This window comes from Hydractinia symbiolongicarpus, chromosome 8 (assembly GCF_029227915.1).
Source record: "Hydractinia symbiolongicarpus strain clone_291-10 chromosome 8, HSymV2.1, whole genome shotgun sequence".
NCBI lineage: Eukaryota > Metazoa > Cnidaria > Hydrozoa > Anthoathecata > Hydractiniidae > Hydractinia > Hydractinia symbiolongicarpus.
In genome coordinates this window covers 23,803,337-23,821,102 of record NC_079882.1, presented here as the reverse complement: position 1 = coordinate 23,821,102, position 17,766 = coordinate 23,803,337, and the positions used below count along the sequence as shown (strand labels likewise).

At 33.6% G+C, this 17,766-nt stretch overlaps 2 protein-coding genes across 2 annotated transcripts; one reads left to right on the top strand and one right to left on the bottom strand.

The window, feature by feature from the left end:
• Positions 1 to 4,686: 4,686 nt before the first annotated feature.
• LOC130656076 (deoxyribose-phosphate aldolase-like) lies at positions 4,687 to 9,696 on the bottom strand. The gene is made up of 6 exons (XM_057458917.1): positions 9,469 to 9,696; positions 7,022 to 7,234; positions 6,674 to 6,859; positions 5,803 to 5,957; positions 5,530 to 5,717; positions 4,687 to 5,031 (listed from the first exon to the last, which is right to left on the bottom strand). The coding sequence occupies exons 1-6, from the start codon at positions 9,659 to 9,661 to the stop codon at positions 4,998 to 5,000; spliced, it is 969 nt and encodes a 322-aa protein (XP_057314900.1). The 5' UTR covers positions 9,662 to 9,696; the 3' UTR covers positions 4,687 to 4,997.
• A 249-nt stretch (positions 9,697 to 9,945) lies between these two features.
• LOC130656075 (synaptotagmin-7-like) lies at positions 9,946 to 14,746 on the top strand. The gene is made up of 5 exons (XM_057458916.1): positions 9,946 to 10,078; positions 10,171 to 10,258; positions 10,634 to 11,499; positions 12,688 to 12,802; positions 13,817 to 14,746. Exons 2-5 carry the CDS (start codon positions 10,234 to 10,236, stop codon positions 14,122 to 14,124), a joined length of 1,314 nt encoding a protein of 437 aa, XP_057314899.1. The 5' UTR covers positions 9,946 to 10,078; positions 10,171 to 10,233; the 3' UTR covers positions 14,125 to 14,746.
• Positions 14,747 to 17,766: the final 3,020 nt, after the last annotated feature.

The window sequence follows — 17,766 nt, the reverse complement described above, 5'->3', positions numbered from 1 at the left end:
AACTGTTTCACAAGGAGGACACTTAGTGTAATGTGTTACAAATCCAGTGGAGCACTTGTAGCATTAAGAATATCTTTTTCATAAACCAACATTCACAGGACTTATGATAAAGATAACCCTATTGTTACTTCTGCAAAGCAAATACAGTTGTTTAGCATTTTTCATTTTGCATAAAAAGTTCCTGTGGATATTCAAAAATTAATTGTGAGTGGCAGCAGACTGGGCGATTAGTGCAAAGTAAACGTGTTGCAGATCCAGGTGGACAAAAAAATAACTTTCTAACCACTTTGTATTTATACGGCATAAAATTTAGATTATGTATTTAGCACTGTGCTTCAGAAGCACATTTCCACTTTCTCTGAGCTGGATAAGGCATTTGGTCCTAAACCTGGGACATATTTTATCTGTTTAAATTATTTTTAATCCTGAGAATCACTTAGAATGTTATCTGTACACATGGCTTGTCAAAACTGATATGCTGTCAAAAAAAGTTTATCGGCGTCTCAAAAAATGGCCAAAATTAAGAACTCAGAAACTATAATAGTAGTAAAAAAAATTTTTGGGTTCATTTCATCAAACTGGTCTAAAAACATGTAATACTAAGTTTCAAGTCATTATTTTAATTTTTACTGAAGTAATAGGACTTTTACTTAGTATAGTTTTAGCATAGTTTTTCATACCGCTGACACCAAAATGACTGCAGGGACTAATCGGTTTGAAATTATTTATAATATTTTAATAACAAACTTTTTCTCTTGATGTGTTTTTATTTTCCTGCAAAAGTTCTTGCATAGCTTATGTATTAACATTAGGATAAGAACGAAAAAGTTACCGTGAGACACCGGTTTTAAAGCTTAAAAATTTCCAGCGAGAAATTTGAAAACTAATGAATGACAAAATCGTAAAAGTTTATCTTCAAATTTTTAATTTTTGTTATTGTAAAAGTAATCCACATGAAAAAAGTTTCTGATGCTTTTTATGAAGAAATCTTCCATATTAGCCATATGGGGTAACTTGATGAACAATGCATTTTCCTGCAGGTGTTCTAAAATATGTGTAGCTAGTATAATCTTAAAAAATGTGATGTAATTTTCTTCTTTAAGTTTTGACTTTTAACCCAGCTAAAAAGCCCAGTCTTGTCCTTTCATGCTTAGTCTAGCTAGCTATAGCGAAAAAGTTTAATAATCAAACTTGACCTATTTTACTGAGTATTAAGTAATAAATGCTAGTTTAATCCTAAATGTAACTATAGTAGCTAAGCTACCTGTAAGAACAACATCAAACAACATCGAGGTTGTTCTCTTTTGTATACAAACCCATTGTTATTTTTGTAATAAGTACCAAATTTTATGTGTTCATTTCGTGCGCTTATGAGTGTAACCAAAGTGCCCTGTACGTAAGTCCTAAAAATTTATGTCATTGGCTCACTCTTTACGAATGACGCCACATAACAAAGGAAAACCATGCTTTGCTATTTCCCGTAACCTATACCGAGATTTGGTTGTTATATATATCAGAATTAATTGTCTTTAAAACACGGAGGTATTTTACTCGTTAGAAAAATTGGAAAAAGATAATACTCAAACTACCTTGACCAGGTTGAGATAGAGATTCCCGCGACTTACTTTATCAACAAATGAAGACAAGGGGGCGCAATTGGTAGGTCCATTATATGACACTTCATTTATTTTTGTCAAGCATCGAATTTTCGTCAGCATTTTTACGCGTAGGTACATCTATTGACGTTTATGACTTACAGTACACACATCTTCGCTTTTTTGACAATGTCATAAAAGTACCGGGTGTTGAAATACGAGAAGCGTGTGTGAGTCGATTCTCTTCTTCAACTTCAAGTCTTTTGAGAGTTCTTTTACGCATATTGCGTCATAGACTTGCATCACAGCGAAAAATTGCGAATAAATTTAACCACAATTTTTTAAAAGAAACTTGGTCAGAATATCATACAAAAAAATATTTGGCGGGGATAAAAATCTGATACGTCATCTCTTTTTCAGTGGACCCTTTTTTTTTGAATTCAGATTATCAAATTATTCCTGACGTAACTGACATTTATAATTTTATGATTTCAGACAACGCAGCGGATAAGTAGCACTAACAATGCTATAAAACAGGATGTTTCGCTACTAAAATCGTAACACAAACTACCATAAGTGCTTTTCCTTTTCTTGTAAAAACGACAGCAACACCTAAATCTTGATATAGCTATGTTTTATAGCTTATTTCATTCAAATAATAATAATATAATTTGCTTACATTTTCGTAACTACAAGAACGTTATTATAATGAGACTAGCCGGGAGACCCGAAACGTCGAAACGTCGGGTATAGCTACAAGTAACTGTGTCACCAGGAGTTGAGTGCCAGGTTGAAAGCTTTTGCACAGGCAAACCGTACAAATATCGTTTTTTAGCATAGGTATACGATGTGTCGAAAATCCAGTGAAACATTACAGCGATTACCTCTTCCTCACGTTTAACGTCAGCTTAAGTAATTAAGTGCAAGCAAACATAGGTGGAGTGCTTTAATACAGGTATACAGTATGTCACAAATCCGACGAAGCACTCACAGCGTTTTGAGTGTTATATGTTTTTCAAAAACGTACTTTTCCGCACTGTTAGATGAAGTGAGGATACAGGTTACAATCTGTTGTTACTGGGTCATAACAAACACTGTCAGCCAGCAATTTTTATTGTGTGGAATGTAATTCCTGGAAAAGTTAGTCGTATTGGAATCGTAAGCGCTTAACAGGTATTGCGCATCTATATGAAGTGCTCACAACGTTACCGCCTTGTCTCTATCTTGTAAAAATTGAAGTGCTGACAAAGAAATCATGTGCGTTGAAGACATCCTTGTTTTAAAGGTTTGTTTGATGACGTCATCAACCCATCTGTGCCGAAACGGCGTGGTTATTTTGGTCTCGTTACCCACGCAAAAGAGGACGTCAGTTATTTTCACTCGCCGTTTCGCATTTATTTTCAAACTTAAAAGTGGAATAAAGTGTGTTTACTATTTTAAATAAAACCATTGACGCCAATCTGATGTATATGCAACCTCGTTCCCAGGGCAATTTGTCGCGTATTTGATTTCTGAGACGGCGCATATAGATGATTTCTTTTTCACGCCGTCTCGGATATCAAAACAGTAAAAAATTACCCTGAGTACGAGTTGATTTGTATGAAGGTCGGACGTTGTTAAAATACTTTCTCGCTTTTTTTAAGGAGAAAAACTTCATTTATTAAGACTAGTCGATAAGCCCGTGAAAAAAACTAGAAATTTTTTGAGAAATCTACCCGTTACCTCTATTGTGTAGATCTTGTAACGCTGATCAAAATAATGTATAGGATTACTGGCTTATCGAAAGTTTTTGTATTATTACAAGAGATATAACTTCAAGAACAAAGCAGAGTTTGTTTGCCTTATTCTAGAAGGTTTCTGCACAAACGCCACACCAACTTTTAATGTTTATATCTTCTACCTGTATATATCCCCCGCAATTCCGTAAAATATACGGTAAATGTATACAAATGCATGGTGGTGACTGAAAGATGAAACAATTGGCTTTTTTTTACGACTAAATTTGGGTGTTAAGACGAACATTCCTACAAGTGTAAATTTTAAGGTATTTGTTACCATATCAAGAAGGTTTTGACATATGTTCAGTTTTAATGTGTACACCTGCAATTGTACTGCAACATATGACACCTTGTCGAATTTGAAGCAAGAAGAACAGTGCATAAGCTCCAGTTGCCAAAAAAATAGTAAGGCTGTACTAGAATATTAGGTGGAACTCCTATCTGCTGATGAAATGCACATTCCACATGTCTTGCTTTGTCAGAAGTGTAGGCCCCGTAACCAACGTCGAAAATGCGCCAGCTGTACTTTCCGCAATGTCCACACTATGGAACACTCAAGGTTCGAAATATGGTGACATTGGGGCGTGTTGACATCGGCAAAAAATAACGTTGCTTAATATTTTAGCTCAAATGAACTGACATCAGAAGTCCGAAAAATAGTCACGACGTTCTAAATTGCTTGTTGCAATTTTTGACATTTCGCTGTCCCAATATATTTTGTCCTGGAATTTACCACTCCCAATCCCATCTTGGCCCAGCAAAATCTCACAATGAAATATTTGGCTAAAAAATTAAGAACAGGGTTCGTGTTCAAAAAGTAAATTCCAGAGTTTTCCAGAAATTATGCTAACCTTTTCCAGAAATAATTTCGTTTGACAAAAACTGTAATTTTGATGAGAAAAAAAAACCGTAAACAGTTTCCACAACGTGACGACCAAAAAAATCGAACCCAAACAAACGATAGATTTTGATAAATTATTTTTCAAAAATTTTCCCAATTTTTACAACTTTCCGAAAGGCCTTTGAAGGATTTGCAACTTTTCCGGAGACTTTTCAAGGAATTCATTCCATTAGCAGGAGTTTCCAGGACCACCCTGGAACATATTTTTTCCTCTCTAATCTACGTTTTCTACGTTTTAGAATAAAATCAGAACAGACTAAAGTGCTTACTTGGAAAACAGTTGGCAAATTGTAGTTTCTAAGTTTTTCGGTCTTTTTTAAGGACAACAAAAGTATAGCAATGTGTTTCAAGCAGCAAGCTGTTGATACTCAGTGGATATCGACTTTTTTAAATACATAGCAAAAGACAAATGTGGGTTGTATTTTCATTTCTTGTTTATATTAACAAGTACAAAGACCATGGTCAAAAATGAAATCCTGTTTTTACCATTCGCTGAGCTGTCGTGCGATTTATACTTGATCATCTTTCCAGCCAGAATTACAGATGATACATAATACGAAAATCAATTACAAAAATATATTTAAAACAAAACAGAACTGAAAATTTGTTTTTCGTAATTATTGATATAGTATTGGACATATCATTTCCCTTTTCTTGATTGAACTGACTATATAAATCAATTTATTACGATATTGATTGAACTTTGTTATATGGATCACTTTGTTATGATATTGGAAACTCATGTCCAGCAGCATATCTAAATAAAAGTCATAAAATAAACGCGATGTTCTGAAATTAAGATAACATTTTGATCTTCTGATAAGATGATTACCCCAGGAATGTTATCAAATATGATTATTGAGGAGGTTTTTATGCTAACATTAACTTTTTCGCACCATAACTATTTATTATCAAACGTGAAACAGAGTCCTATTTATAGAAAGTATTTACTACGCAACACTATATATTTTTACCAACTACATGAGCTCACCCGTTTTAAATTTCGACGCTCTTATTACCTAAAATCTTGGATATAAACGATGCAAACGGTGCGCACCTTGGCACCTGAGCAAGTCCTTACAGTAAAATTTTAACCTTGAAGTTTACTCTCTCTCTCTCTATTAAGGCAATTCCGCCTAGTGTAGATCAGCCTAAATCATCACAAATAATCATATTTGCGTTCATATATGCACAATATGAGTTATCCTTATCAAATGCTCATATTTTGTCAAAACTTCAAAAAAAAGCGTAGTACCTTCCGTAACAATGATGATATAATTGCCTTTCTATATCAACCAATAAGGAACTTGCACCAATGCGAAACAAATTGGGGAACGTCCATTCATCACCAAGCTCCTCCTTCATTAGTGCTAACCAAACCAAGGCATCCTTAGCTGACCTAATTCCTCCGGCTGGTTTAAAACCAACTTTGTGTCCAGTTTTCTGTATTTAAAGATGCAACAAAATCAAAAACTACAAATACATAGAACAAAAAAATCCAAAGCAGTAGGATTAAATATGTATTTACCTCAAAATATTCACGAATGCATCGAACCATAACTAATGCAACAGGTAGGATGGCATTGACACCTTCCTTACCCGTTGATGTTTTAATAAAATCTGACCCAGCCATCATGGATACCATGCTAGCTCTGTACACATTTTCAAGTGAACCGCAGTCGCCTAAATATAAGAAAAAGAGATATAGGTAGTAATATACATATTTGTCAAAAATTGATAGCTAAAATAAAATCGAAAGGTCACAGGTGATACAGAAGAGCAGATGTTTGTTGTTGTTTTTCAACAAAATGCAATCATAAAGTGAACGCGGCTATAAACTCGCTGCTTTTGCAGTTACACTAACAATTGCTACAAATTCAAATTACAGGAAGCATAAACTCTTTTTTATATAAGCATTTTTTTTATAAGCTAAAGTTCTCTGAAACTAAGCATAATGCTGCTTGAAGCTCAGAACATACCTTAACAACCAAAATTTCGGTGCAGTGTAGCCTTACGCAAATCCAATATGTAATCTTTATTCTTGATAAAGAAAGGTTTGAGCAGGAGTTCGGAAATAAACATATTGCAAAGCATACTTTCTGGCTCAAATTGGAAAAATGTTAAGCATACCCTCAGTCCAACTCAACAGTATGCTTATAAAAAAAAATGAGTTCAATCCTACATCCATTTACAAAAAAATTGATAAAATCTACTTTTATAGTGTTTTTAAATGGCCCCACATTTTTTTATTTCCCTCAAACAAAATTCACATTTTACTGCACGCACCTTCTATGTAAATTGTAGGGAGAATAAACTATAAAATTTTACTTGGAATCATATATAGCCACTTGCATGCTGGAGAAACATGACCTGCAAGATGACCTGCAAGATGACCTCACCTGTGGCTAATATTGTTTTTAAATGCGCATCACCACACGCTTGCCTGGCCTCTTTAACTTCATTATAAACTTGTTCCCAATTCCCTTGCAACACGTGCGCTCGACTTAAAACAATATCAATTTCTTTTGCACCATTTGACACGGCATCTTTGATTTCCAAAAGACGAATGGGCATAGGCGTCTGACCTAGAAGTTAACAAATTCACAATTAGGATACTTTCGAAATTTAGTTTTGGTAAAAATTAAAATGTATATAACATTTGGCAAATATTTCGTTCCAAGTGAATTTAAAAGTTCTACGAAAGCTTCTGCAAGATTTCTAGTAACATTCAGATCCAGTATACCCACCTGCAGGAAAGCCAGCCGCTACAGATGCAATTGGTACTTTTGAGTTTGCGTCACTAAGTGCTTTCTTTGCATCAGGAATTCTTGACGGATAAACACACACTGCACCACATGTTATGTTTAAGTGACCAACACCAAGTTTGTCGACAAGGTCTGAACGAACAGGATTTTGTGCTTTGAAACACAGCCGTCTTACATTTGATGTAGAATCATCACCTGGTAAACAAATCAAAAATATATACTAACACATGCAAGCAAGCATGTTTTATTTTAGGAAAGGAAAGAAAGCGATAAACACAAACATTTAGAACTTTCACCACATGATAACATTTTTCTACCTAAAGCAACCATGTCTCTATATTATAAACATATATGATGACCTATGTAAAAAATTTTTAAAATAACCATCCACTTATTTCAATAGTTCGTAAGTGCTTTTTAGTGCTTTTCAAGACAATTCTATATGAACCACTATAAGAAATTCCTTATACCGTATATTTTTACACAAAACTGATTAAGTAGCATTTGGAGATATCTATAAAGTTGTTGCTTCAGTGATAGTTAGGTAACTCACAATTTTTTTTGTCAAAATAAATTTTTTTCGAGCTTTAAAATTAATGGCCTTAACAACCTGAATCCATTAGTAAAAAAATTATAGGTATAAGTATTCGTTTCCACCCTCGATACTATCCTATCTTCTATCCCTTTGCCCCCTGTCCAGGAGATATAGTAGGCGAATTTAGAGGTTAGTAAAATGAAGCTAAAACTATGAAATTGAAGTATCACTGTTATCACTGTTATATAAATAAAAGAATTTATATTTTTCTTTTAGAACGCATACAAAGTTTCAATGACAGAATTCTGCGATTCTTTAGAACTTCCCCTAATAACAGTATGAAATATAAAAAATATATATATAAAAATAGGTTACTTGTCAAACATGAAAAATATAAAATACCTTAACGCAATTATTTCTTTTTTTGTTTTGAACCACGCCCTCTTGTTGAATAGTTTGACTGAAAAGCCCCTGATTTGTATTGAGTACCCTCTTGTTTTCTTTTTCAAAATTAGCTTGGATCCCTTGTTCTCGCAGTAATTTATCTTGATCATACCAAGATCCTTTATCCAATACCTTTAGCCCTTTTTGTTTCTCAGAATCAAATTTCCATTGTTTATTTTTCCTTTTTTTCTTGAAGTTTTGAATGGATTTCTACGATAATTTGACGATCTCGAAGACATTTTCACGATAACAAAAAGAAACTTTATAATAATAATAAAAAAATGACGAAATGCTATATTATATAATTTAACTATTTTCCAGTACTTTTTGTCTTGCTTATATCTCACACCTTATGCATAAATATTGCGTAAACAGAAAGTTCTCAACGCTGAAGGTCAGATTATTTTTAGTAAACGTGAGTCATAACTCACTTCGTGCATAGAAATATTTGATCGCCAGAACAAAGACATATGGAGTGGAACATTTTGTAACGCTAAACCCTGGCCTCCCCCAACAAGATACTGTTCTGCCCGGATAATGAACATTGGCCTGATTAAGTACGGCAGCTTGCCCCGGTTAAGAACAGGGCAGAAAATACATAATCAGGGCAACATAATCGGGACAGGCCGGCTTATTACTCAAAAAATATTATTTGGCACTTATAAAAGGAACATAATCAGGGCAGTTTATATACGACAGTGTAATATTATTTCTCACTTATTATAGAACGAACATAATTGGGGCAGGCCGACTTATGTATGACCGTCAAATATTATTCGACAATTATAGGACTTAAATAAAACAAATATAATTGGGGCTGACTGCTTTTATATCATTCGTGGCAAATACTAAATTTTGGGATTCGCAAGTTTAATAACTTTTCACCAAAATTAATTCCCGCAAAAAGAATAATTTAGGTTCCGTGAAATTTAGTTGCTTCAAAGTATATTATGTTGAAATGTATTTACTACAAGGGTAGTTTATACTAAGAATTACGTCGACACTTTTTTGTTTCGCCATGTCTAGTTTTTAGGGGTGTTCTATCTTCCAGAGAATGTTTAATTTACAAAAGCTTGAAGAAAATGCCAATCACAGCCTGTCTCCCAGCTATTTATATCAGCGTTCATAATCCGGTCACCACGACATAACAGTGCAAAAAAACATAATCGGACCGTGCGTACATAATCCGGCTGTCCCGGTTGTAAACAGGTCGTTTTCGCAATCTGGGCAGAACAATACTAAGCTGCAGTGCCCACCAGGCTGCAGTGCTGTCACAAACACCACAGGTCTATGTTTTACTGAAATTAAACAAAAAAAAATGGCTATAGGTTATTGTAATTTTTTTTCTCTTCAGGTTGGGTCTGTTAAGGGTGGGTGAATGAGATGGGGCGAATCCTTTTAAAACTTTAATTAAGAAGCAGATATGTTAGCTGCATGAAAATTTGCGTACCTGAAAGTGTCGTTAAATCCATGCATGAAACAGCGCGTAGAAGCCATGCGGCTTGCCATTCTTTTTTTATTGACCTACGTTTGCCTATTGTCTCGGCTCGGGCTTTCACTCCTGAAAAATTAATTTTAATCTCGGCAAACCAAGACGAATCAAACGACACTCCAGGATTTCGTTGCTCCAAGTGAGCAGCCATGTTTTCAGAATGTTTTCTTCGCGTGAAAAATAACTGCTCTCCCTTATTAATCAACGGGGAAGAGAGATGAAAAGTGCCGAGAAAAATTTATATGGGGAAAATTTTATTGTGAAAAACATAGACAGAGGCTTATAAGAACTTATTGATAAAATGCTAAAAATACGGAAAAAATATTTTTTTAAGATTATTTATTTTTCTTAGCATTTAAATAACTTTTTAACATTTTTGCTATCCAAAAGAATATTTTTATTTTACAAGTAACACCCCCTGAAAAGAAGATGTGTATTTATGCCGAGAAAAATTATAATCACAACATATCTCAATGATGGCTGCCTGCTGGATAGTTCCTTCCTGCACAACTGAGTGTTAGTGTTGGCTAAAAACATAGTTAAGTGGGCTTGTAGATACACGATATAGGTAAATTGATGAACAATGCATAAGTTCATTTACGTAACTTTATTTTTAAAAATAATCATTTAAACTCTGAGTTTTTTTTTGTTTTTTACCAGGTTTTAACTGAACTTCCTCCTGCTAAATACATAAGATGTTTAATTTGAAAAAAGATATTTGATATGGTAGTTCAAAATAAAATTCAAGGTGAGTATGTTTAAAATTATCTATGTAATGCTTTTACTTATTTTCAATGTAGGAAAAAGATGAGGGTAAAACAAAGTAATTATCAGTCTATTTCGTCACACGAAGGCGTTCTGGGGACTTAAATGATTTTTAATAAATCAGAAGGCGTCAAATCTACACCCAATATTAGTTTAAAACCTTAAGCAATGTTTCTGTCAGGAAAACTCTCTTCACCAAATCGTAGCATCTTTTCTCCTGCCACACAAATGCCAGAGCCAGAGATCATGTTGCTGCAAAGTAAACAAATAATGTTGCGCTCATGTTTATCTAGCTAGCTATACTTTAAAACACAAAAAAGAAACAATATTTTATTTTGCTTTTATTTATCATTTCTAGATAGTATCTTTGGTCATGCTATTGCTGTAGCTGCTTGCAGCTTTGTGGCGTTAATCTCCTTTGTTATTGTTTGTGCATGGTGTTTTAAGAAAAAATCCAAGAGACTTCCTAGCATTGATGAATGTGATGATGTGGGCAGCCAGTATAATTATGATAAATTCTCTAAGTCACCACTATTGAGAAATGGTTCACCTAATATTAGGGAAGACAATTTTCCTTTCCTTGGAAAGGTCAGTGATCTTAATAGATCAAGAGCTTCAACTTCTTTAGGTGTTCCATCAATGGAAAAGCAAAAAGTTTCTCCTGGATGGGGACCAAAATCAATAACATTTGGAAGTCCTGCAGGAGACACTTCTTTTGAAAGTATGAGTATTCAACCTAAAAACAAAGACCTGTCAACGTCATGTGACTCGTTGGTTTCATCTTTAAGTTCAATACCTGCTGAACCAGAGGTACCTACTGACAGAGGAGAAGACTTGGGTTCTATATATTTCAGTATAAGTTATGATGTTTATGATTTAGTACTAAAATTAACAATACAAAAAGCAGTAAATTTACCTGCAAAGGACTTATCTGGAACTAGTGATCCTTTTGTAAAAGTCCTTTTACTGCCAGACAAAAAAAATAAATTAGAAACTAGAGTAAAACGGAAAAGATTAAATCCTGTTTGGAATGAAGTTTTTACTTTTGAAGGATTTCCACATCAAAAATTAGTTCAAAGGACTTTATATTTGCAAGTTTTGGATTATGACAGATTCTCAAGAAATGACCCTATTGGAGAAATTGAACTTCCATTGGCAGATGTTCATTTACAGTCTGAACCAGTACCCTTTGTAAAGAAACTAAATCCATGTAAAAGATCAGCAGTGAGTAAAGTGTTGGTTTATTTTTTAGCTATGAATTAATTTCTGTTTAATTTTTTTTGTGTTTTGAAATTTTTAAAGAAGGAGCCTGTGAAAAAATTTTCTGGTATATTTATATATATATATTATGACATTTTATGTCCAATGATACATGCAGGGTATTTATACATATGAAAAATAGATTTCAGAAAAAAAATCTATATAGGTTAAGTACACCTGCATGTAATATCTTCATGTTTGTGGGGCTTATTTATAAATTCTTTTTTAATATTCGATTTTTTTTATTGTGCTTCAAAAACTATACGCCTTCACAGAAAGTTGTAATTAGAAATCAGATGTCTTTTTTAATTCTTAATAGTTTCTTCTTCTTTTTATCACCATTGTATTAAGTTCTAAGTGTTTTGTATATCTCTTAGAAACCACTTATAAGTATTAAATAGAGATTGTATATGCTATTTACCATGCAAATGTTTAACTGTTAGTATAAACAATTGAAATAGGATGAGAATAAAATTATTTAGATAAATAAAACTTTTACTTTTCATTTATTTACTGAGCTTTCCAGTCGCAAAAAAGTAAATTAAGTCTGTGTCATTACAACAGTATATATAAAACTTCTTCTAGAATATTGATATTAATTTTTTCTAAATTATATACTCAATGGAGTACACAAAAAAATTGTGATTTTTGAGTTTTTAACATAGGATAGTAATAAATAAATATTTATTTAAGCACAAAATAAGAAATTAATATGAGGGATAATTATTTCAAGTTTTACATATATATATTTCTTGTTTTTCAAAATTGCATATACTTAGTATTGCAAAGCAGTAATATCGCCATCAATGTATATTGCACTCCATTATATACTAATTGCTTTTGTGAATTGGCCTGCACACGTTTTTCTTTCTCCTGGAAAGCTGTTAACAGCCGTTTTGTTAAATTCAGAAAAGTTGACTTTTTTAAAAATATTGTGTAGACATATACATGAATTTTCAAGGAAAATGTGTGTTGCAGCTAACTGCCTATAACTTTCCCTCTGTCCCAGACCTCTAGCAGACCAACTAATGGGTGCTTTAGTATGTGCAACAGTCTAGAGAAGAATTTTTTTTAATTTTGAAATTTCTCCAGTTTCAACTCTTATTAATATGCTTATATACATCAACTCTTATTAATATGCTTATATTTCAGGATTATCTGGGTGACCTGTTGATTTCCATGTGTTACAACCCTACTTCAAGCTGCATCACAATTGTTGTTATGAAGTGTACAAATTTAAAAGTGATGGATATAACGGGAAGTTGCGGTTAGTTGATTTACTCTTGATGCGTTAAGTTTCGATTACTGTAAATATTCGATCAGTTTATTTGGCAATACTGTATGTCAAATTCTAAAAAAGTTTGTCGTTTGAAAAAAAAAATTGAATAATAGAAAGTTGCAAAGTTTATTACTTTCTTTCTCTTTATCAATCACCATAGAAACTAGCAATATAAATGAACGTAATCGCATCTTAACGGTGACAAACAATACACATCGCCATTTGACAATATCAGGTCTCGATGTTTTCGTGATTGAAACTGTGCGTTCTTAATATTAGAAGGTTGGCTCTGTTCATAATAAGACGGTTAACAGCTTCGATATTCGTAAAAAGATGTTTTTCTTGATATTCAGAAATAAAATGAGTTATTTTAGTTTTGGTCGATTTTTTATATGTGTATTTTACGTTTTTTGTTCTCTTTCGCGAACTTGACCTTTTAATGCTGGTCATTCGTATTATTTTTGGCATTAATTTTCAAAGATTTTGGGAAAATTAATATTTATCAGAAAAAAATCTTGTTACTGCCGCCGCCGTGACAAAAGGGTAAATCAACACATTACAAGACTCCGCGTGTGTGGTTTAAACTTCTGAGAAGAATATCGTAAGAAGTTCAAATCGGTGCTGTAACGCCTTCTCAAAACATCTCAATAGTAAAAAGTTCTCAAATCTGTTCTTCAAGTAGATTTTTTAACAATTTTTTCAAATGTCATTAATATCAATTTAGTAATACCAAAAAAGTCCTCAAATTTTCTAAGGTTTGGATCTGTAAAAGAGAACATAACCTTTTTGAAGAATTAAACGCTTCCAACTCTAAAAAACTGTTCGTTCTACACCACAATTTTCTTTTCACGCCTCTACCATCAACACCTTCGATAACACAAAGCCCTAAAAGGCGAAACTGTTAATGAATAAAACATGCGTGAAACCATAGGAGCTGTTCTTATTTTTAATTAATGCAACACATAAGTATCTTTTTGTGTGAAATTGTTCATCTTTCTGTAGACCCGTACGTGAAGATATATCTTGTTTACTCTGGCAAGAGAATAGATAAAAAGAAAACCTCCATCAAAAGACGAGCATTAAATCCTGTTTGGAATGAAAGTTTTGAGTTTGAAGTACCAATCGATAAAATACGAGAAATATCGTTTGTTTTGACGGTGATCGATTTTGATCGGATTTTACCGAATGAGGCGATTGGGCAAGTGATTATCGGCTACCGTACTGCTGGTACCTCGCTGAAGCATTGGACTGAAATGATGAATCATCCACGGAAGCCGATAGCTATGTGGCATAAAATCATAAAGTACTAGAGCATCTCTTCCTTATTGCAATTCCTCCTAACTTTAACGTGCCTTCCTACACTCCTAGTAATCACACTTACCCGGGACCGGCCTAATTTGCATTCAGAATATTATAATAATTTATTTATTTATTTATTATCGCGTTAATTTAAAAATCATGCCAGTCACTGCGCGCATGATAAATTCATGCTTATCTATAAACACAAGAATACTCGGACAAAGATTGGGGTTAATGACATCAAAAACTAAAATAGTTCAGAGTCAGAGGTCCAATCAATACTGTGGGCTTTTTTTTGAAATTGTGTGAGAAAAACTAAGTGCTTGGAGTATGTGACGTAAACCAGAACGTCGACTTTTTTGTTACTTGTGCATTTCTTTAACAGCGGAAAGAAAAAATTCTATTTCGATATTAAGATTTTTGCGTTTGTGTTGGTTCAACAAAGTAGTGCTGTCAAATTTAATTGGCATCTTTATTCAGATTATTTTTTTAAATTTTTCTTAAAGCGGGTATAATCTAATAGTATTGTTGTATATAATTATTTTTTTGTTTTAAAGAATATGGCGTATGATTAGAATTTTCTGCTTAATTAGTAGCAACGTAAAACCAAAAAAAATCTTGTCAGTAAGTAAACATTTTTGTTTTTTTTTGAAATGTTGGGCCTTCAACTAACAGCATGGTCCAGTTTCTAACATGCACGCAAACTGTCATGTTTCCGTTTTATTTATTTTATGGTGGATTAGGGATTTTAAACATGACACGCGAGTGGTGATAGAGAAAGGGTATAGTTCTCTTACTTGAGCTTAGAGATAATAAGTGTTCCTCTACCGTTGTGAGGGGAACACTGTGCTCGCACTATAGTAGTAGATGATATATTTCGCCGTTATGTAACTGTAACCCCTCTCTAGTTTAGACATCACACTATTAACTTGTACAGCCCACCGTTCTCAATTGCACGCCAATTTTTTATTGTCAGTGTCATGACGAATTTAATAGAAAATGGTAAAAAACCTGTGCAGGATTAACTGCCAAATGTCAGTTAAACACAGAGGCAGAGAGTGTTGAAAAGGACACAAATTTTCTGCTAAATATAAATACTTGAATCAAACTTATAACTTTGCTAAACTAAAAAGTCATGTGTATTATAATATGAAAAATTAAAAGTTCAAACACAGAGAGCGTCTGCAAAACTCTTATCATTGTCAGATTAAAAATTATGATCCAAATTAGGCCAAAATCTTGGGGAGTTTAACGACATGAAAAAAGTTAAATTGAAATGAGTCTGTTTAGCAGTGTTTGGAGTTGATTGCACTCTCATGGAGAAGTACGATAAAGCAAAACCAGAATTAAGAGTCTTTAAAATCGGAATATAGTCATAAAGATCAAAATTTAAATAACTAGCTCTATTAAATCAACTGCAAAGAATAAGAAATCACCTGCCACAATATAAGGAGTTCTAGTTTTATCAGAATTTTCTCTAAATTCAAATTATGCAACCTACCCCCCAACAACCTCATCTTCCGCAATAACTCCCTTCCAACAATGGGGGTTCACACTACGGTAATGATGTATTACATACTCGAATGTAATCTGTTAGTAATTAACATTGATTGTATAACGTACAACCCTCATCATGAAATATATTTTATATTTTAAGAAATTATGTCATGTTCGGATCTAAGTCTATTATTTTCATTGGCGAAAGAATGTCTCTACATACTTCCATGTCAACTAAAGGAGGGGAATATGTTGTTGAAGAGTGTATTGAAGCAAAGTCACTCGTGTCTGCTGTCGAAAGCGCACTTCTTAAAAGTCTCTCGTTTAAAGTGGATATCGAGTCAATTGATGAAATCGAGGCACGTCTCTGCTTGCTTGCAAGAGGTGGTAAACACCTCTGTCTATAAATGTTACTTAGTTTTGAAGCCAGCTGAACTGCGTCGATGTTGGTTTGTTTTTTCATATCTCGCTTGGTTTTAATCTTAGCTGAAATGTCATGGTACCAATCAAGATCAGTTCTGGGTAAATGCAGTTTAATAGATTTGACTTGATTAACCGGTCTACTTACAATATCAACATGACATGGTGTAACATTAGAATTTGGTGGAGCCAATATTTTCCCATGTTTCAAATCAAATATATCGTCTTCTGAGATTGGCGTTTCGTCGCTATTTTGGCTTTCTATTTGTTTACGTTTAATTCTTTGATTTTGCCCAGCATTATTTCGTTCTACTTCAGCCCGTATTTTCGAAACTAATTTTAAATTATTTCTTAACGACTTCGTACAAAACATTGGTATTAGTTTATCTTTAGTACCCTCTTCCATTACGCGTGTGTTATAGCTGCCATGATACCCTGCGTTGTTCCCAAAATGTGAGGTGCTTCCCCACTGTTTTCCCTGATCACCAGTTGTTAAGTTTAAGCTAAGGATAGCCTGCTCTTTGGTCAATGAAAAGTTGAAGTTAGTTGCAGATAATTTTTGATTTACAATGCTTCGCCTCTGCTCAGCATGGATTTTCAACTTCAACGAGAGGGAGCACTCTCTACACAGTATTGGTCCCAATATATCACAATACGTTTTGTCTTTGCTGTTTTCAAGACCACTCTCCACTTCGGAGCTGCACTTTGAGCAATATTTTAAAGGAAACCTTGAATGTGCTTTCTGTGTCGCGTTCAATAAACCGTCACTTTTAAGCAACGTGTTTTGAAGAAACGGTATTCTTTCATAAATTCTCGATTTTTTTTTCAATTCAGTTTCCATTCTTTTTAGACATTTTAATATTTTGCTGTCCGGCTGAAAGGTTTCTTCTGCATTTAATGCGCTTAGAATGATATCTGTGTACTCGTAGCTTTCACCAAGTAGAACCTTTCGTCTAAATGATTTATCCATAACTCTGTTAGCATACAGCACTAAATATAAATATAAACAAATCTTATTTTCCAGAGTTTCTTTTATTTTCCGATAAAGTTACTCAACAAGCTGCACTGTAACCATAGTAGCATTTACGTGTTTAATTATCGTTACATTGAGAATCATTAAATGAATTAAGTGCATCTATTAACTCGTCCCCCCGGTTATTAAATTCACCATAAGGGAGTGTGCGTATATCATAAGGGCTAAATTACAAAATTCTGAATTGAATTAAAAAAGGAAACATCAGCAGAAATACAGTCTTCCATTAAACAACACGACTTACCAATGCCTTTCTGTGCGCGTGTACCAACAAATGGCATTACCATAGTGTATGTATGTTAAGAAAGAATTGAGAATGCTTTTGACAAGAAATGCCGACATCTTTGGTTTAATTAACACAATAATTAAGCCAATTAGAAAAACAATAAAGAATAAAAAAAGAAGTCTTCAGCAAGAATATTGCAGATGTTAACATGCAGAGTGGTATTTTAGGCCAACAGCATGGCATGTTGTTGGCCTAAAATGTTACATTCCCGCCTGATGACACTTTACTTTCCAACGGCAAGCTCTATTGGCTTTGGCATTCGTGTGGCAGTCTTCATAGCGGACACCATCGAAATCTTAAAGGTGTCTGCTATAGAGAGATGTTCGCTACATAGAGACTCATCCAAAGTTAGCTTAGATTGCTTCAAGAACCTATTTTTTGGTAAAACAAATGTCAAGTTTAGCTAATGCCAAGGCT